Here is a 17,656-nt window from a genome sequence, read left to right as displayed (position 1 = left end):
ACTCACACACACAATGTCTGAAACCGCTTGTCCCAAATGAGGTCGCGGTGAACCGGAGCCTAACCCAGCAAGGCAGGGAGGAAGGGGACACACCCAGGACGGGATGCCAGTCCATCGCAGGGCAGCCCAAGCAGGAATCAAACCCCAGGCCCGCCAGAGAGCAGGCCCTGGCCAAACCCGCTGGCCCACCGCACCCCCCCCCCCCCCCCCCAGTATCTGAACTGACAGGCCTTTTTCATACAGCATGTTAGTTACTGTTTGGAGAGTGTTACTGTGTGCAGGTTTTTTTATGGTGGGACAATCATCAGTGGTGTAACGGTTATCAGTTCAAATCCTGCTCCCACCGCTGCTGTTTTGCCTTCAAGTAATCTGTTTTCCTCATACTGCTTCAAAATAAATACTTTTTTTTTCTATTTTCATTGATCACTTATCCTATGTACTTGGCAAAATTGCAAGAAATCAGTTTGTTCAACTGTTCCACCAGTGGCCTGACTTGTACTATAAAAACCATACAGACAGTTTCTGCTGACAAAATATGATCTTTTTATTACCAACAAAGAGCAATACAATCTAACATGTGCAACACACAAGCTACAGAAATACAAATAGCGCAAGTGTGAAATTCACACTGCAAAAGTGGGCAGCGAAGAGCAATAATCCATGGTGTCAGTATCCAGTACAGACAGCTTGCTATCCCAGAGTGTCACTCTAAAATGTAGGATCTTAATTTGCATTTTTATAAAGTACATTCGTTCAAGATGCCTTTCTCCAAAGCAATGTACAACTACAATTATTTTAAATTTTATTTTATTCACTTGTCTATTTTGAAGAATTTTTTGAAGAGCAAAAATTTTGCTGCAGATCAAACATGAGCTCTGTTTTCTCATTCAGTTCAGTTCACTTGGTAGTAAAAGGCACTAATATGGAATAGAAGCAGAACAGCAATCATTCATTTGCCTTCCAATACCTATTCAGCTCTGGAAGGCCATGATCAATAACAAGAAGAGCAATTTTGCAGAAATTTATGGAATAACTTAGTCAATAATGCTCATTAATCAGGAGTTCAATGTTAATTTTAATATAAAAAAGTCTGACAGCCTGTTTTAATTTATTGTTGCTGTATCCAAGACTTTAACAGAAGCCAGACAGTGAATAAATCAAAGTATGTTTATTATTAAGCTTTTATTAATTGTATAGATAATACTTGCTTATGGGCAGTCCTGCGTTGGACAAACAATTGATAAAAATGCAAGAAATAAATGTCTTAGAGAGATTTTTTAACGGATTACGGTTTCATCACGTTTTTGCACCATGTAACCTGTAAAGAAATGTTCAGAAGTGTTCTTATTAAGGTTTTATTCATTGTAACATAGTGGTAAAATTTACTCTGAATTTACAAACAAATCTAGTTACACAGAGCCTTGTGCTCCCAATTAAGTTCATAAGTTGGGAACCCACTGTAAACATTTGTTACTGAACAGTAAAATATTCATACAGATATTTTAAAATTCAGCTGACAGTCAGTGTCATTAAAATGCTGTTAAAATGAAGATTTTGAGCCTAGAAAACATTATGATGAAAGTCACTGACATGATGCTATTTTTCTGTTTTTTCTTTTTTTTTTTTTACCTGTGTTACATCCAGTCCTTTGAGTTGACTGAGCGATCATCCCCGTCAAGCTGTAGACATCGATAGCTCTTCTTCGAAGGATTCAGGAGAACATGAAATCTCCAGGATCCGGTTCTTTGCAGGTATTTTTTTACATCCATCAGTAAGGCGAAGTTAGAAAGTGTGGGCAGTTTCAGTTCCCCTGGTGCTGAAAGTTCATCTCCCAGAGTCGCACGACTGTCCAGTTTCACAGGTTTTTTTTTCAGAGACAAAAGGCTGTGAGACAGAAGAGGCGGAAGATCCGTTATTATAACACACCAATTCCTCACTGCTACAAAGGTACAAAAAAGTACTTATTAATGTAATACAAAAAAAGAATGAATGAAAAATGGGAATAACATGCAGCTGTCGGAGCGGAAAGAAAAAACAGAACAATGGTGCCCACTGCTACATTTTTCTGACGCTTTTCTCCAAGCAGACTTACAGTTATTCACCCATTTATACGGCTGGGTAATTTTACGGTACCTTACTCAAGGGTACTACACCTAGAGGTGGCATTTGAGTCCGAAGGCCGCAGCTCTAACCACTGTGCTACTAATTCTTTCTCTGTGGTTTTGTGTATATTATTCTAAATTCCTTCGGCAAAAACAAAGTGACCTGCAAGAAAGGTACGCGTTGATACGTCTGAATTTGCAGGTATTCAGTTCAGAAAGCTGGTCAGTCAGATTTATCCATCCAGCCTCTTTCGGAACCACTTGTACGCGCAAAGTCACGACGTCAAAGCACCAAAGAGGGCTTCCCTTTCCACAGGCTGTTCCTGTGCCCAAGAATGTACGGTACCTGGTAAACCTCCTGTGGAAGGTCCTCCAGAGATATTCTAACTGGATTCCACTTTAAGCTCCTCCTCTTGACCTGGAGGAGCAGCGACTCTGCTCTCAAAGCCTCTGCAACCTCGTTGCCGCTGACCCTGTGAGCCCCATCACCCCGCGGAGGAACCCAATTTCCACCATCTGTACCCGTGGTTCTCAATTTCACGCACTAGACTACGCTCACGACTATAGGAAGGAACGGCGACACAGACTGAAAGGTAAATTGCAAGATTTCGCGCCCAGCTCGGCACCCACTTCAACACCACAGCTTTGTGCAGCATTTGCACCCGTTTGCCATACAGCATTTACTGCCACATGACATCATTGCTCAATCTTGCTGCTGTGTGAAAGGACCCCCAAGGTGCTTAAAGTTTTCCACTTTCAGAGAACAACCAACATTATCCCTGGTGAGAAACATTACCTCACCTCAGATTTTGGTCTGGGACACACTCAGCTGTGAATCACCGTAGTGCCGGATAAAGACGTCATCCCAATGGTGCTAATGGAATGACATGAACTGTCAACGGCACCGGTGAAACCCTGGTGTCCCCAACCGGGATACCTTCTAAGCCCTGGATGCTCCTTCACATGCTGTCCAGGAGTACCACGTAACAGAAGAAGAGACAAGACACACCCTTGGTAGAGTCCAACATGCTCTGCAAGTAGAGGGAAGGAATGAAATGCACAAGTGGCGCTGGCACCCCATACTGCTGCAGCAGCTCCCACGAAATGCACCAGGAATCCGGGAATATTATCGAGAGATGAGGGACAGGAGCCTTGACTTGGCAGAAGTACTTCACGTCTCCATTTCTGTCACGACATACATCAGCATTCAGTGTCAATAGCAAATATTAGTTCTATTAAACCTGCGTGATTCAATAGTCCGTCACTGAACCAAATCGTGGTTTTACAGCACGGATGCGTAATATAAAAGCTACACATTTTAAGAACTGAAAAAAATCTTTCTTTGCTGGACAGGTCAGAGTTGCCAAAACCTCTTTCTGTTCTTTATTAGTGTAGTATTATTTTATGTTGCTCACGTGGCTTCTTCCTCCTTGTGAATTTCACCCGTTAGGCACCACTGCCATCTAACGACACTCCGCACCGTCCTTTGACTAAACCCCATCAGGCCAGATGTACTCGACATTACCATATTACACAAACACACACGTGACAGCCCCGGTAACGACCACGATCCATACCGCTCAAAAGTCAGCTGGCCATAACACAATCGCTTCGTTCACACACATTCTATCCCCATTTCAGTATGGCACACAGCACATAGAGAGGAGGCAAATCTGTATAAACAAAATGCTCATGTGCTTGGAAACATGCCTGTGTGAGACTTCAGTAGTGACTTCTGAAAAAGACACTGAAATTCAACCAGAACGTAATTAACAACATTGTTCTTTTACTACAGACGTCACATTCATGACTGAGCGCGCAGTGTAAAAAGCAGCGCTCTTATGGTATACATTTTTAACCCAGCTCTTGAGGGACACACGCCGCGTGAACCACCTTCTAAATTATTGACCAAGTCAAACATTTTTCGTGCTCTGATCACTGCTGTAAAATCAACTGCCGGACGTATCGATAGTTCTCTGCACGCTGAAAAAAAAAAAAAAAAGAAAGTATGCTGAATTCAGAAAAACGGCAAAGGCTAAATTGAAAGAGCGTGGCCATAACACACACCGCCAGTGCATTAGCGGTATCTGCGCATTTTAGGAAGGATTTCTGCCATTGTTATGCCATGACAGCATCTGTATATCTTACTCTTAAGCATATGTAACATTGAGTAATGTCCTCAGTTGTGCCAGCTTTATTTATAGACTTCCGTGATATTCATACGATTTCAGATTATTTCAATTTGAAAGCAGTAGAAATAAAAAAGCCTTAATAAAACCAAAAGAAGGATAAGATTCACCAGGAATATCTTAACTGGCAATCTTTACACTTTTCTCACAATTTTGTATGTGTGAGCACATTCTTTGTTAATTCTGTATATTGCTTTATTGGAGCTCAATAAAGGAAAGAGACAGAAATATCAGTTTAGGAATGTAACCGTGATCCGCAATCCGTGTGACCATGATTGCAAATGAAAGAGCAAATCGCATTTCTTGGCGTAGTTCGTTAACTTGAGAATAGTGTGGTCAGCCTGGGGAAATCAGTAATATTTTCAGAGCTTTCGAGACATGTCATACGGTCGCTCACGTTGCACTGTTTTTCTTAAAAGCGAAAATGAGGAATGTGTCTCCTGAATGAAGTCAATACTGAATTCAGTTGGAAGAGTTCGCAAATAAAACATTGTACAAAGCTAGTTTGAAAATAATTGCCTCTAAATTTACTTTCATTATTAAATTATCTAACAGAAAAACAGAAGGAATTGTTTAAATTAAAGCAGTCAGTGTTCGACATGAATTAATCACATTTTTCAAATGTCTTTGGAAACTTTGGAAACTCATGCTTCACAAAGACAGTGACTGCAAAACGCAAATAAACTTTTATTGCTTATTTGTAATTCTTATTTCGTATTCTTAATTATTTTCTTCAATTTGTTTCAGAACAGCTAGATTCTTAAAATATTATATTTCATGTACTTGGTTAACCTGTCTAAAACTGAAGGATAATACCACATCCTATGTGCAGAGTAGTTTAACAGCTTTCTTATGTTTTCCCCTTTTTCAGTCAGTCACTATCATTAACTGTTCGTCCGAGTCAGGGTGAAGGTGGTCCGGAGCCTATCCTGGAAGAGCAGGGCTTCAGGCTGGGCAGGGTACATGCTGCATGGCGCACCAGTCCATTTCAGGGTCTCTTTTTTAAATAAAGCATTTACTCATTTCCATATTCATGTCACTGACAATGGTGCTACAACTGCAAAAACACAAAAGAGGCACACAGAAATTTTACTTGTGAAAACAGTTAATCATTCCAAGTTATACGTTCCTTAAACTTCTTTTTGGCCATGCGTGCAATGATTGTAACCGATGATACCTCACGGCCATGTTTTTTCGTTAAATGGAGCGATTTACCCAAAACGCTGGGGCACAATTAGAAGAGCAGCCCAAGCCATAGTCGTCGGAGGTTGCTTGAGTTGGACAGACCTGTTTCGGACCAATACGAGGATATAACTTTTGTGTGACCGTCTGTAAACAGAGATGTAAACATCTAGACAAAGAAACTTATGCGCAGTGGATAGCAATAGAAGACAAATGAAACATCACGAAAACTGTCGGTGCTGCAGACTCACACAAAGTCCCCTTTACAGACAAACTAATATCCAACTTGGACTCATGAAAGAGTTAAGCGCTCAGAATTTTTCTTTATTTCTTTTCTCTCTTTTAGCTACAAAACCATAATTTTTCACATGCCATTTCTTGCTTTTTGTAAGCATGTTTTAGGTTGTATAATCCGTTGAACTAGTGACAACTGCAGTATAAATGAATGCTTTGAATTTAGAAATGCAAAGAATTTTTTGGGGTTTTTTTCCTGTTTATTTTTCCCTATTCTGTGTGCTTTGCAGAACTCTGAGGGAGGCATGTTAATGACTATGGTGAACAACTTTACAGTGAAATTTTCAAATTTACAGTCACAGACAAATTTTCTTTTCATCAGTCTTCCTAAAAAAGCTGTAACTTATTTAGCAATTTTCCTTTTTTACAGTTTTACAAGATTTAAATGAAAATTGTCACATGGTTTTCATCATTTGAAAATTCCACCATCTATCAGTACACATTATTGCTATAATAATAATAATAATAATAATAATAATAATAATAATAATAATAATGTAATATACAGTATGTCTTATAATGAAACTGCATATATTTTCGGATACTGCTTTGGATGTATTCTCTGCACAGTGTAGTAGTGGAGTTACTGTAGTGAGTTGCTCGACACTTTGTGCCCTGCTTCGGACATGGTGATGTGCAGCACATGGGTGAAATCCCAGGCTGTTTTTCTACAGCCCATTGCGACGTTGTAAGTCACGCCAGCGTTGGAGCCACAATAGAACAGCATCGAACAACACCGCATCAAATAACACGCCACGACAACCAGCGCAGAAGACAAGCAGGTCAGTCGAGCTGGTCGGTACACGTTGCCCTCCTGCCGGTCCCAACACAGAAGACCAGCTTCGATAAATCACACCAGTTCACTATGTGCTCCAGAGTGTGCTCTCAATTCATTTCATTTTCTAATCAGCTTTCTTCCCATCGGGCTACCTCAGTGTATCTAATCACAACACATCCTTTAAAAACAAGTTTGGCCAAAAGGAATCAGAAAAGGTCAAAATGCTGAATGACAGTACAAGAGAAAAAGGCTGTCTGACTGCACACCAGTTAACTTACAAAAGCAGGGAAAATAACAGTATTTTTAACAGTTTCTAGTGAGGCCAGGTTGCTGGCCAGACTGTTTCTAATCAAGTGATTTTTTTTCTTTTCGAAAGAAGAAATTCTAGAAATAGTTTTATAACTCAAAAAGATTTTTTTAAAGTCTTTTCTCAATACCGGCATGTCATTACATGCCATTACATCGTTGCATTTTAATATATCTGTGGCACGAACACCCACTAGTTAAAAACAGTGCAAATGAATGAAAGTGACAGTACATGTTTAGCGTTAACCCTGAGAGCCGTCCTAAATCCGTGTAAACGCTGCCAGTGAGGAGCAATACAAGATGCCATTCAGCTGAGGAACGTGCCCCAGCCATCAGTTGCAGGCACTGGAGCTGTAACTGGTCCCAAGAATTAAAAGACAAACCAAAGCAATCCACGAAGAACTTTTCAGACATTTGAACAAAAAATAAATACAGAACAGGTGAAACAGCTGAGGGTCTGGACTCCCAGCAGGCTGCACACCGGTTGTGGGGCTGCGGTTCTATGTAATGCTGGACTGACGGACCACCTGCGTGCATAGCAGATAATAACACACCTCTGGGGGCATCTCCCAAACCCCTGGGACTGATCGGCGGAGTGGTTCTTGAGTGCAAAAGGATGTGTAAAAGGATGGTATCACACCTCGAATACCGGTATGCGTTTCTCCAGCGGAAGAACAAGAAAAACCGAAAAACAAGAGCAGTTCAGAAATGATTTTCAAATCTGCTCTTATGAAAGTGAAAGTTAATTAAACTTTTTTTACTTCATCATTATACCACATATAACGGTATAACTCGTAACTTACCACACCTTATTTTCACCGTATGCCTTAAATTTCAGATTAATTTTTTTCATTTTTTATTTTTAACCGTAAGAGACAGAGAACGTCACGTACATCAACGTGAAGGTCAACGGGGCGAAAACAATGAAATGAGAAAGAAAAGAAGTTCTGAGGACTTTCTGACGAGTGTAGGAAGGGAGCATAGAAAGGTAGAGAGGCTGTGCACACACAGATGCGCGAACGCACACACACACACACACACACACACACACACACACACACACACACACAGATGCAGGCAGCCTCCTCCTGGCTTGCCGTCGTCTGCTAGTACGCGCACCTTGGTACCTAATACCTCACAACTGGTTCCAATCTAGAGGTTCCTGCGTGTCTGGCCCCCGCAGCGCCTGATTGCATGATACGGGATACTAGATACTGCAGAAGGGTACGGCTCGAGAGGAAAGGGAGTTCTTTTTCACCTTTTTATTTCTCCACCTTTTCACCCATTTTTCCCTTTTAATGCATACCTTACCTGACTCCTTTCATGTCCCTGCATTCAGTTACTGGCTGCATGAAAATGAAAAATAAAATAAAAAATGTGAGCAGTAATGGTATATCTTTCAGTGCAGTGGAATCAAACAGGTACGCATTTAACTAACCTCCTAAATCCTGTTGATTTGCACTGTTATTTTTCTCTTAGGGTACTTTTTGATCAGGTGACTTAGTAATACCTCTGTTAGAGAAGTAAAAGCCAGGTAGTGCACTGTTATGTCTTCAGCAACTCAGAGAAAATTTGGAGAACCAGCAGCGATGGGTTCAGCGAATTATTACTAATTTCAGAGTATTTTGATCCGAGGGGATTAAAAGAACCGAGATCTTGAATCTCGAACACGAAACCTGGGAGTTAAAATCCAGAATGTTCAAAGACTGTAAAGTACTTTGAGGGGAGAGTTGACTGTTAAAATACAGGGTTTCACGGTATTCTCTCATTTTTCATGGGGAACGGTTTCTCAATGGTGTTTTGAAGTTATATGTTCTGAATTGATGTTGTCAATGATGTATTAATCTCCCAGAGCTTCCTTCTAACACTTTTTTAATGACATGAAATTAATTTGTACTGAATTTCATCCCATTTCATTTTTACACGCCAGGTACAATTTAAAAAATCAAATCATTAACCCTGTTGATACTGTTGCAGGTGATACACTGACTGCACAACAGGAACACATGATGCATAAAATGGACAAATGCAACACAAAGTTTAACATCTAAGGCATCCGCGGTGTTGAATGTCCGTTTGCAAACCTGTTTTAAAATATTATTTTAACTTAACTGTTATTTGCCACCAGATAACAAATTTCATAATGGTTTAGTCACTGATGCTAAGGAATTTGAAGTGTTGAGTTTTAGCATGTGTATATCTGTGTTTGTGTGCATTATTTAGTTTTTTTTTACATATGAAAATCTATGTATTCACTCTGTTTAGAAAGAGAACACGAAAAAGAAGTCTCTTTCTGATTTAGCTTTGTGCCAGCAGTTCAATATGAAATCTGCTTTTAACGATTTCTGAATAGGCTTTTGGATTTTAAACTGGATTTAGACTTCATCGTGTAGATATGTAAAGTCTTTCATCTTAAACAGTTTGCTGACATGATTGCTGTCGTAAGACTGATCTAGAATCTGACATTTCAAACGCGACAAAACAATTCAGATAATACTTGGCAGTCATGACATTGTGCTCGAAACGGTACATTTCTTTTGAGGCTGTTTTTTCGAACGGTTCAAACCAAAGCATATTAAGCAGCTGTACGTAACCACTGTAAATATTTAATACATTTTATATATGGTAATTAAATTACATTTTGCAACCTTTGTACATTAGTTGGGTGTGTTTGCCATTATCATTTGGAAATTTGCTTGTCACAACAAGTAATTTTTCAGGGAATGGTTCTTTTCTGTATTATTTCAGTACACATAGGGTTGCAGCTTTGTAAACTATCTCAAACTGAAAATGGAGAAAGTATGTATAATATTATACATTTCTCAGTCTTACAGTAAAGAAAAGGCACCGAATGTACGTTTTTCTACCTCTGTACCGGTATGATGTAAGGGTATTGTCCTTATTTAGAAGAAAAATTAAAAGATTAAGCTTTTTAGCAAAATGTCCCATTGGGCCCAAGCAGCAAATTTTTTTTTTATTTCAGGTGTTTGTAATTTTTTAAAAAATATCTGCTTCTAGACTGAAAACAATTCTGCATCCATTAAAATTTCATTTTATAAGAATAATCCATCGAGACTTGAAGTTGACATGACATTTAAAAGTATTTATTACAAGTAACATCCTATAATAATTCTGTAAGCACTTGCAAAATTGTTTAATAATGGCAAAAGATCAGATTATAGGACTATTTTAAATATTACACACTAATTACAGATTCAATTCTGTTCAGCCAGTCAAAAAAATTGTTAATCTTTACTTGCGGGTGACTTACAGTGTTAGAAATTCAACTTTGTAATAATTTATCCATTTGTGCAGCAGGGAATTTGTAACAGAGCATGTAAGGTATGTACCTTGCTCAAAGGTACTACTGGAGAAATGGGATTCGAAAAAAGAACCTTCAGACTGAAAGCTGACAATCAAAGTCACCACTTGCTCACCTCAACACACATCGAACCAAAAAACATGTCTCCTATTTACATCATGGCACCTATTTACACTATATCCCTTGAGTTCAGTTTACATTCTTCCACATTCCACGGCAGTACATTTACAGTTCATTGGTATTAATTTCACCATTTAAAATGAAAAAACAAACTGCTGTTGGGTTTATTTTGACAAAATATATGTAGAACGGTAAAATGTAGTAACAAGGAATCGAACTTCAAGTTCGTGACAGAAGGACATACAAGGAAAGGGTGCATAAATGCAGTCAGCCTCATGAAAGTGTAAAGGTTTTAAGTGCAATGTCCAGTAATGCAGTAAATGTGTACAAATACCTGTAGATCTGCAGGTGAGCAGCTGAAGCAGAGTGGCATAAGGGATGGGGAACAAGGGGTGGAGAGCTGGGATATGTGGGTGAGGACTGAGGGTGAGGATAGGGGTGATGGGTAGGGGGTGTTGGCTAGTGGGTGGCGGACATGGACCAGGCCCCCTCCATCCTCCAGACGGAGAAGGCATAGCTCAGCCTCTCGTGCGCCAGGTAGTTGCAGCTGGCCAGCTTGCTGTCCATCTCATCGCTCTGCAGCACCTGGTAGAGGAAGTCAATGTAGCGCGAAGCCAGCTTCAGGATCTGGATCTTGCTCAGCTTGTCTGAGGGCAGCGTGGGGATGATCTTGCGCAGCGAAGCAAAGGCGTCGTTCAGTGACTGGGTGCGCTGCCGCTCACGCACATTGGCGATCACCCGCTGAGTGTGCAGGTCTTCCAGGGGTGCCTCGGGCCCCACTGCCGGGGGGCTTTTCTTGGGTCTCTTTGGCCCCGATGGGACCAGGCAGCCGGGACTCCCCGCGGCCCGTTCCTCGACCCGACCGGCGCTGCTGCTGCCGGCTTTCTTGGGGTAGGGCACTCGCTTTCGCCCGCTGGGCCCGCCAGGGGTGGCACACTTCTTCGGCCCATGGTCCAGGTCCTCTTCGCTGGCTAGCAGTCCCCCCTCGGGAGAGTTAGCGCAGGACACCTCCTCTCTCATGGTTGCGCGTCTCTCGGGTCCCACCGTGATCTCGACACGATCACCGTCGAGTTCACTTCCTGACTCTGACACCCAGCAAATTCAAAGCACAAGCGTGACCTGAAGGCTTTTGAAATATCTCTTTAAGTAATAGGAAAAGCCTGAAACAAATGAAAAGCAAGTTTTTTAAAAAATCTTGTTAATCCATCGGTTGACTACACGAAGACCAGCGGAAGGCTGCCTTTCTTTTCTGAGCCTTGACTGTGGATTTCGTTCCTCCAGCCTCCCATGTCAGCAGAAGTTCTGGACCACAGTCTGCCTCTCCTCTCGCTACGTCCGCCGCTCTTATATCAGCTACCGGAGATGCATCCAGCTGCAGCCCCCGATTGGCCAAGCGCTGTTCTAAGGTGTGGTTTAGCCTGGGAAAGCAGGAAGAGAATGGGGTAGGTGGACGATGGGAAGGGGGCACTCGGGAAGACCAGCCAATCAGCGGGAGCACGGCTAACGCTTTTACAGAAGTTGTCTGAAGTTTATGGGTTCCAGATTTCTCCATAACAATCAACTGCCGCCCCACCACCACCCCCCATAACCCTTGCTGCTTTTCATGTTTCTCCTCAATGCAACTTCACTTTCAAAGAAAACTACATATCTGCAATAAACAAACGAGAAACTCTTGCTTCGTTTATTGTTCTTGTGCCTAGTCATTGACATAATCACGCAAAACGTGACATTCACGATCCAAGTTCTGCTGCAGCCACGCCTTGTAAAACGGCAGGTTAGGAAAGAGGATCAGTGGGGCGACCGTAGCGCTAGTACACGATGGCTGAAGGCGAAAGAAACGCTCCCGGGCTTCCATGGCATTCGTGGCTCTTTGTAGCGGTGATCTGATGCTCCAGTTGCAGACGTTGCTTTCCAATCTGTATGAAAATGTGTTTTCTTTCTTGTTTGAATCTAATTGTAATAAAATCTGGAACTCTTTAGTGGCTCTGAACAGAGAGTACAAGTTTAAAAAAAAGGGGAAAAAAAACTGTTTTCTTGGCATTTTTAGGACATCTGGTTGATCAGATGTTTCAAGACCACATAATTATTATGCAACTTCATGTACTCTGTGTAACCATCGCGTGTCAGAAATGAGAAATTTTAAGGAAGGTGAATAGACAAACAATAGCGTGAAAAGGTCAGAATCTATGAAGTTCTCTCAAACTTTCAAAAGAAAAAATAATTAGAAATATTAGATGCAATGTGATTTTAACTCTTGGAATCTCAAAAACATCATTCTGCAGCTGTTCCATTCTGTGAGAAGGCAATTTGCGAGTCTTTGGGTCTCAGCGAACGGAGGAGGCCCCGAACGTCTTCCGACCCCGTGACCTTCCCTCTCGGAGGTCAGGGGACCGCTAATAACAGCGACCGACCGTGCCCTAAGGTGGGAAAGCGCATTTCGCCCTTCACGCAGACAGGTCCTGCACGGTCCACGCCGCACGCATCTGGATCCCGACAATGCGGTGCAAACGCACATCGAAGCTCTTTGAGTCACAATCGCTTCATGCGTAGCCCATCTAACATTTCAAAAACATTGCTTAGGTCTTGCAAGGACCGCTGAGGAGCTAGAAACATTTCCGACTGAAGGAAAAAGCCGAACGCAGTCCGTGTGTCTCCGTGAAGGAGTGGCGTTCTGCGTTAGTGTGTTTGTCTCGGTGTCGCCACATTTGACCGCGCAGCTGTGTGTATCTGTGTCATTATGTGTGTATCTGTGCCACCGTGCGGCCCTGCGTTTCTCCGTCGGGGTGCCTGTAATACAGTGGGTAGAGATGCTGCCTTTAGATCTGAAGGTTGTAGGTTCAATTCCCCCACCAGCAATGGAGTACTCCCAAGCAAGGTCCATACTCTAAATTGCTCCAGTAAAATTACCCAGCTGTGTAAATGGGTGAATAATTACAAATAGCTTAATGTTATAAGTTGCTTTGGGAAAAAGCATGAGCTAAATGTAAATGTGTATCTGCTGCCCGTTACCAGAGCTCCGCAGCACAGCGGTGTGTGCAGGACACCGCTTCAGGACAGGAAAGAATGAGGATGGCCGAAAGAGAAGTGAATCACTTCACCGGAAAATGGAGAGAGAAGCTGATGCACTTGTGTGGCGTTCGGTTGCCCCGAGACCTCGTGTGAACTTAGGATAGAAGTCGAATTTACAATACAAGAGAATAAGCTGAAATTTAGAAGGAAAAAAAAACTTTGTAAATAGAAAAATCTGTGATTGTAAAGATATCGGTAGGATCTCTAAACAGTATGATATTCCACTGAGGTGAAAAGTGAGTGAATCTTACAAAACAGCTATGAAGAATTGATCTATATGGTTTTATGGGTGAAATATTTCATGTGAAATAACATATTTGTAAATGTTTTTGATTATCTAGGCATATTTACTGTAGTTTATATTTATCGGTTTTTCATTTTTAAAATGAAATGTATTTGAAATTCGAATGAAATTATAAGTCAAGGTGACTTTATTGTCCTTTCAACCGTGTGTGTGTGTGTGTGTGTGTGTGTGTGTGTGTGTGTGTGTGTGTGTGTGTGTGTGTGTGTGTGTGTGTGTGTGTGTGTGTGTGTGTGTTTCCACTCTAGGTATTGAGGAGTCTTATGGCTTGGGGGAAGAAACTGTCACACAGTCTGACCATGAGGGTTCGATTTATAATATAATAAAAAATAACATTGTATTATAAGTCAGTTTTCGAAAAGTCTGTGAGTGGCAAAAGTCTTTGAGAAATTTAATATAAAATAAAAACAAAATATTAAGCCTTAAGCTATTAAGTGTACATTTGGGGAAATAAATGTGTGCAGTGACACACACTGACCTTTACAGAAAGGTATTCAAACTGTGACAAACTCTGGCTTTGTTGTACAGCTTATGAATCATGATTTCATTGAGTTAATATGTAAAAGCCATGTAAGCCACAATGATGCTGGGAAACGCTTTCAAAAACATTGTCACTTTGGCTGTATTTGCTTTTTGGAAAATGCTTCCAGGATGTGTTCAGCAGAAAATAACATAATGAGCTGTAAATGTGTTTTCTAGCTCACAAAATCTGCATAAACTGTCTGAGATCAGACGAACGAACCAGAATGTACTAATGACTGGGGGACGATTTTCCATTTTCTATATTTAAACATAATTTTTAAACATTAACAGATGAACGATTTTCTGTGTATTTTCGGTACATTTTGCATTTGGTACGACCGCAGTATAAAAAAATAAAACATCCAATGCTAAATATATTTTTCGTGAACCGATTACAAAAGCAAATTTGTTTTTAACTGTAAACATTTTTGTTTCTATTTCAGATATTCCCTATACATCAACATTATACTACGAGTTTGCTTCCTCCCGTTGCGGCGAAAAACAGAAGAAGCAGACTTTCATAAAAAAAGATCTATATTTTTGCCATGCGGTAAATCAGTTCGAAATGAATAAACTTCTGCATAATATCAGTACTTATCATGAATGTCAAAACAACCAATGACACATATTGCTAGGGGAATGAAATTGCTCAAGAATGCATTTTAAGCATTATTTTAATACACTACGGCTCTCAGCATCAAATTATTTGTATTTATGTTAACTGACAGCTATTACCTTGAAAGTGTCAGTTACAAATAATAATTTGAAACTGACAGTAAAATATTCACATCCGCTTGGTGTTCACCTTTGTCCAAATAAACATATATCAATTTAACTTAATTGACTCAATAAAAATCTTGGCTATTATGTATTGTTCTTAAATAGTTTGAAACCACTGCCGTGTTTTGAAATTGCTTCAAGAATTATTGCACGCAGTGACGTACTTAAGCGCCTTCGTAAGTTCTGGATTTTCACTCTTCTCTACATGTTGTGTTGACGATGATGTGACAGTAAAGCTTGATTTGATTTGATTTGATTTGTTAAAAGGTGCCAGTTTTTTTGACACAGAACGGGTAGTAACATTGTAAGAATGATCAAAAAAAATATTAGGAACCACGTGTCGTCAAGGTGCAATAGGCTTTGTTGACACGAGAGCTGAAACTTCGGGTTGACGGCTCCCCTTCAGTAGGGCATCGGGTCAAAAACCCACCGTCACGCTTTCAACGAACGAACCGAGAGCGGGTCGAACGAGCAATGAAGACAAATGAGACGAGGGCCTCAGCCACGAGACGAGAATGCCTCTTCAAATGGGTTTCAGCTTTTCTCCCCGAGCTGTTCGGTTCACACCTATCGAACATCTGCGTCTGCTCAGTAAACCAGGGCGACAATCACGCAGCGCACCAGAGTCGTCGTTTGCCGGCGCTGACCGACCGCAAAGATGTCGCAGAGGAAAATGTGCAAGTGCTTACGTTCCGTAGGAGGAAAGAGAAGCAAAACTCTTGTGGAATTATATAGTTTGCGAGTTAATTATCGCTGTAGAACAAGAGCACCAGGGGATGACTTTACAAAGCAAGGCACATGTCTGCAGGACATTGAGGCTGAAGGTGGGCTGAGCACTAAACGGGCGCAGTTAAAGGGAGCGGAGGGAACGTGCGGCGGGGAGGACTCCCACGTGGCGGATCCAGAGGGCAGGCCGTGTCCTACAGCCCAGTCGGGCCTCATCCGGGCCTCATCCGGGCCCTGCGCAGGTGAGCGCTTCCTGCGGACACCTGCGGTGACCCCGAGCGGGTCCTCGGTCCCCTCCCCCCGTGCCAGCAACCCGCCGCTGGAGCGCGCGCCTCGACTCGCGGTGGACGCGGGGCGCTCCGACGCTCGGGCGCAGCTATCGTGCGCCGCTCACCTCTCGTGCTACGGTGCCACCACTGTGCGGAAACGTGAAGGAATGCCTAACAGGAAAAACGTGGAAGGCCCTCTTTGCCGAGGAAAAACGAGAACGAGACAAAAGGAGGGAGAAGAAAAGAAAGGGAGGAAGAGAAAAAGCCCTCGAAGCAGAACCAGATGCGCGAGTGTGGAGGCCTGTTTGATCTCCCCGCTGGACCCTGATTGATGTTGCACATTTCATTTCCTTGTCAGAGACGTGACATAATGTTTCACTAACGCTCTGCCTCTTTCCCTTTCTTCTCCTTCCTTTGCTCTAATTAACCCTCCGATTTCTGTTGAAGGCACTACGGTAACAATGAGGATATACGGCTGAAACCGTACGACGTCTCAACGAAGAACGCAGCAGAGCTGTAAAGGAACATACGGCATAAAACTGAACGGCGCAAAACAGCGGATAGGGACAGCACTAAGAAAAGAGAAAAAAAATTAAATACCGAACGTGATGCACGAGAGCAGAAGGTGATGATATTGGATTGTGTTACAAAAGGAGTGACCATGGGAAGCGCAAAGCGAGGCACAGGTCCATCGCATAGTAATTAGAAAAGACCATTTAGGACTGTGTCTCATCAAAAGCCATTACTCATGCAGTACATAAATATTCTCTATATTTAGTTCCTTTTTGGCATTCGTCTAGCAGTTCAGTGCTGAAACACTATTGCGCTTTATACTCATTAAGCGGTGCATTGTTCCTAAACTACAGCGCGCAACTTTGATCTGTGATTTATCACTGGCTTATTTTGAAGGGAAACCGCCCTTTAAAATTTATCTTGTGTCTGCAGAAAAATACAGAGTCATTGTGAAACCTACCTTTGACTCATGGCCTGACTCATCATCTGAGGACAAATTCCGTACCGTTTAGCGGTGCGTCTATTATTCAAAAGGGAATATGAAGCATTTTTAAAGACAGCGCTGAGAGATTTCTTCAGCGGGCAGATATGTGCAAACATCCCCGTAACTTCCAAACATATAGATTTCATTCAGTCGCGAAGGAAGGAAAGTCATCGTTTCGCAAAAAGAGATTCATCTCACGAGAGGCCTGAAAGGAATTTGATCAAATCAAAGACAAACTTCTTCTCATTACAGATGAGGCATTTGCAGTACTACTGTGAACAGATTTTTACCATTTTTTTTTTTCCCCCCCAATCTTAAACCATTAGGAACGACACCAAGCAGGACTGACCATCTGCGACCAACAGCACATTCGTCCTTTCGCTTCCAGGAACGCTGGCGTTCAAAACGAGCTTTAGAAGCAACATTCAACTGAATCGCCCGCCACCAGATCAGTGCACTTCGCAAAAGACCACGTACGTCCGGTGGGACCGTGGTAAAAGTGACCCGCTGGTCCATGCCACCGTCCTGCACCCCCCACCCCCCAACCGTCAACCCTCAACCCACAGCGCAGACACACTTCTGCATCTGGGATCTATTTCTCTAAGTGAAATAACACTTCCTGTGGGGTAAGTCATTTGGGAGGGCGAGCAGAAAGCGGGAAGGGGGAACATTAAAAGGAGGTGTTAGTGATGCTGGTTT

General features: G+C 42.0%; 1 protein-coding gene across 1 annotated transcript; it reads right to left on the bottom strand.

Moving 5' to 3' along the window:
* Positions 1-1,561: 1,561 nt before the first annotated feature.
* LOC108918349 (twist-related protein 2-like) lies at positions 1,562-11,606 on the bottom strand. The gene is made up of 2 exons (XM_018725485.2): positions 10,628-11,606; positions 1,562-1,884 (listed from the first exon to the last, which is right to left on the bottom strand). The coding sequence occupies exon 1, from the start codon at positions 11,311-11,313 to the stop codon at positions 10,753-10,755; it is 561 nt and encodes a 186-aa protein (XP_018581001.1). The 5' UTR covers positions 11,314-11,606; the 3' UTR covers positions 1,562-1,884; positions 10,628-10,752.
* Between the last annotated feature and the right edge of the window lie 6,050 nt (positions 11,607-17,656).

This window comes from Scleropages formosus, chromosome 22 (genome assembly GCF_900964775.1).
Source record: "Scleropages formosus chromosome 22, fSclFor1.1, whole genome shotgun sequence".
In the NCBI taxonomy this organism is placed as follows: domain Eukaryota; kingdom Metazoa; phylum Chordata; class Actinopteri; order Osteoglossiformes; family Osteoglossidae; genus Scleropages; species Scleropages formosus.
Note: the sequence above shows the minus strand (reverse complement) of the source record. Positions and strands in the feature narration are given on the sequence as shown.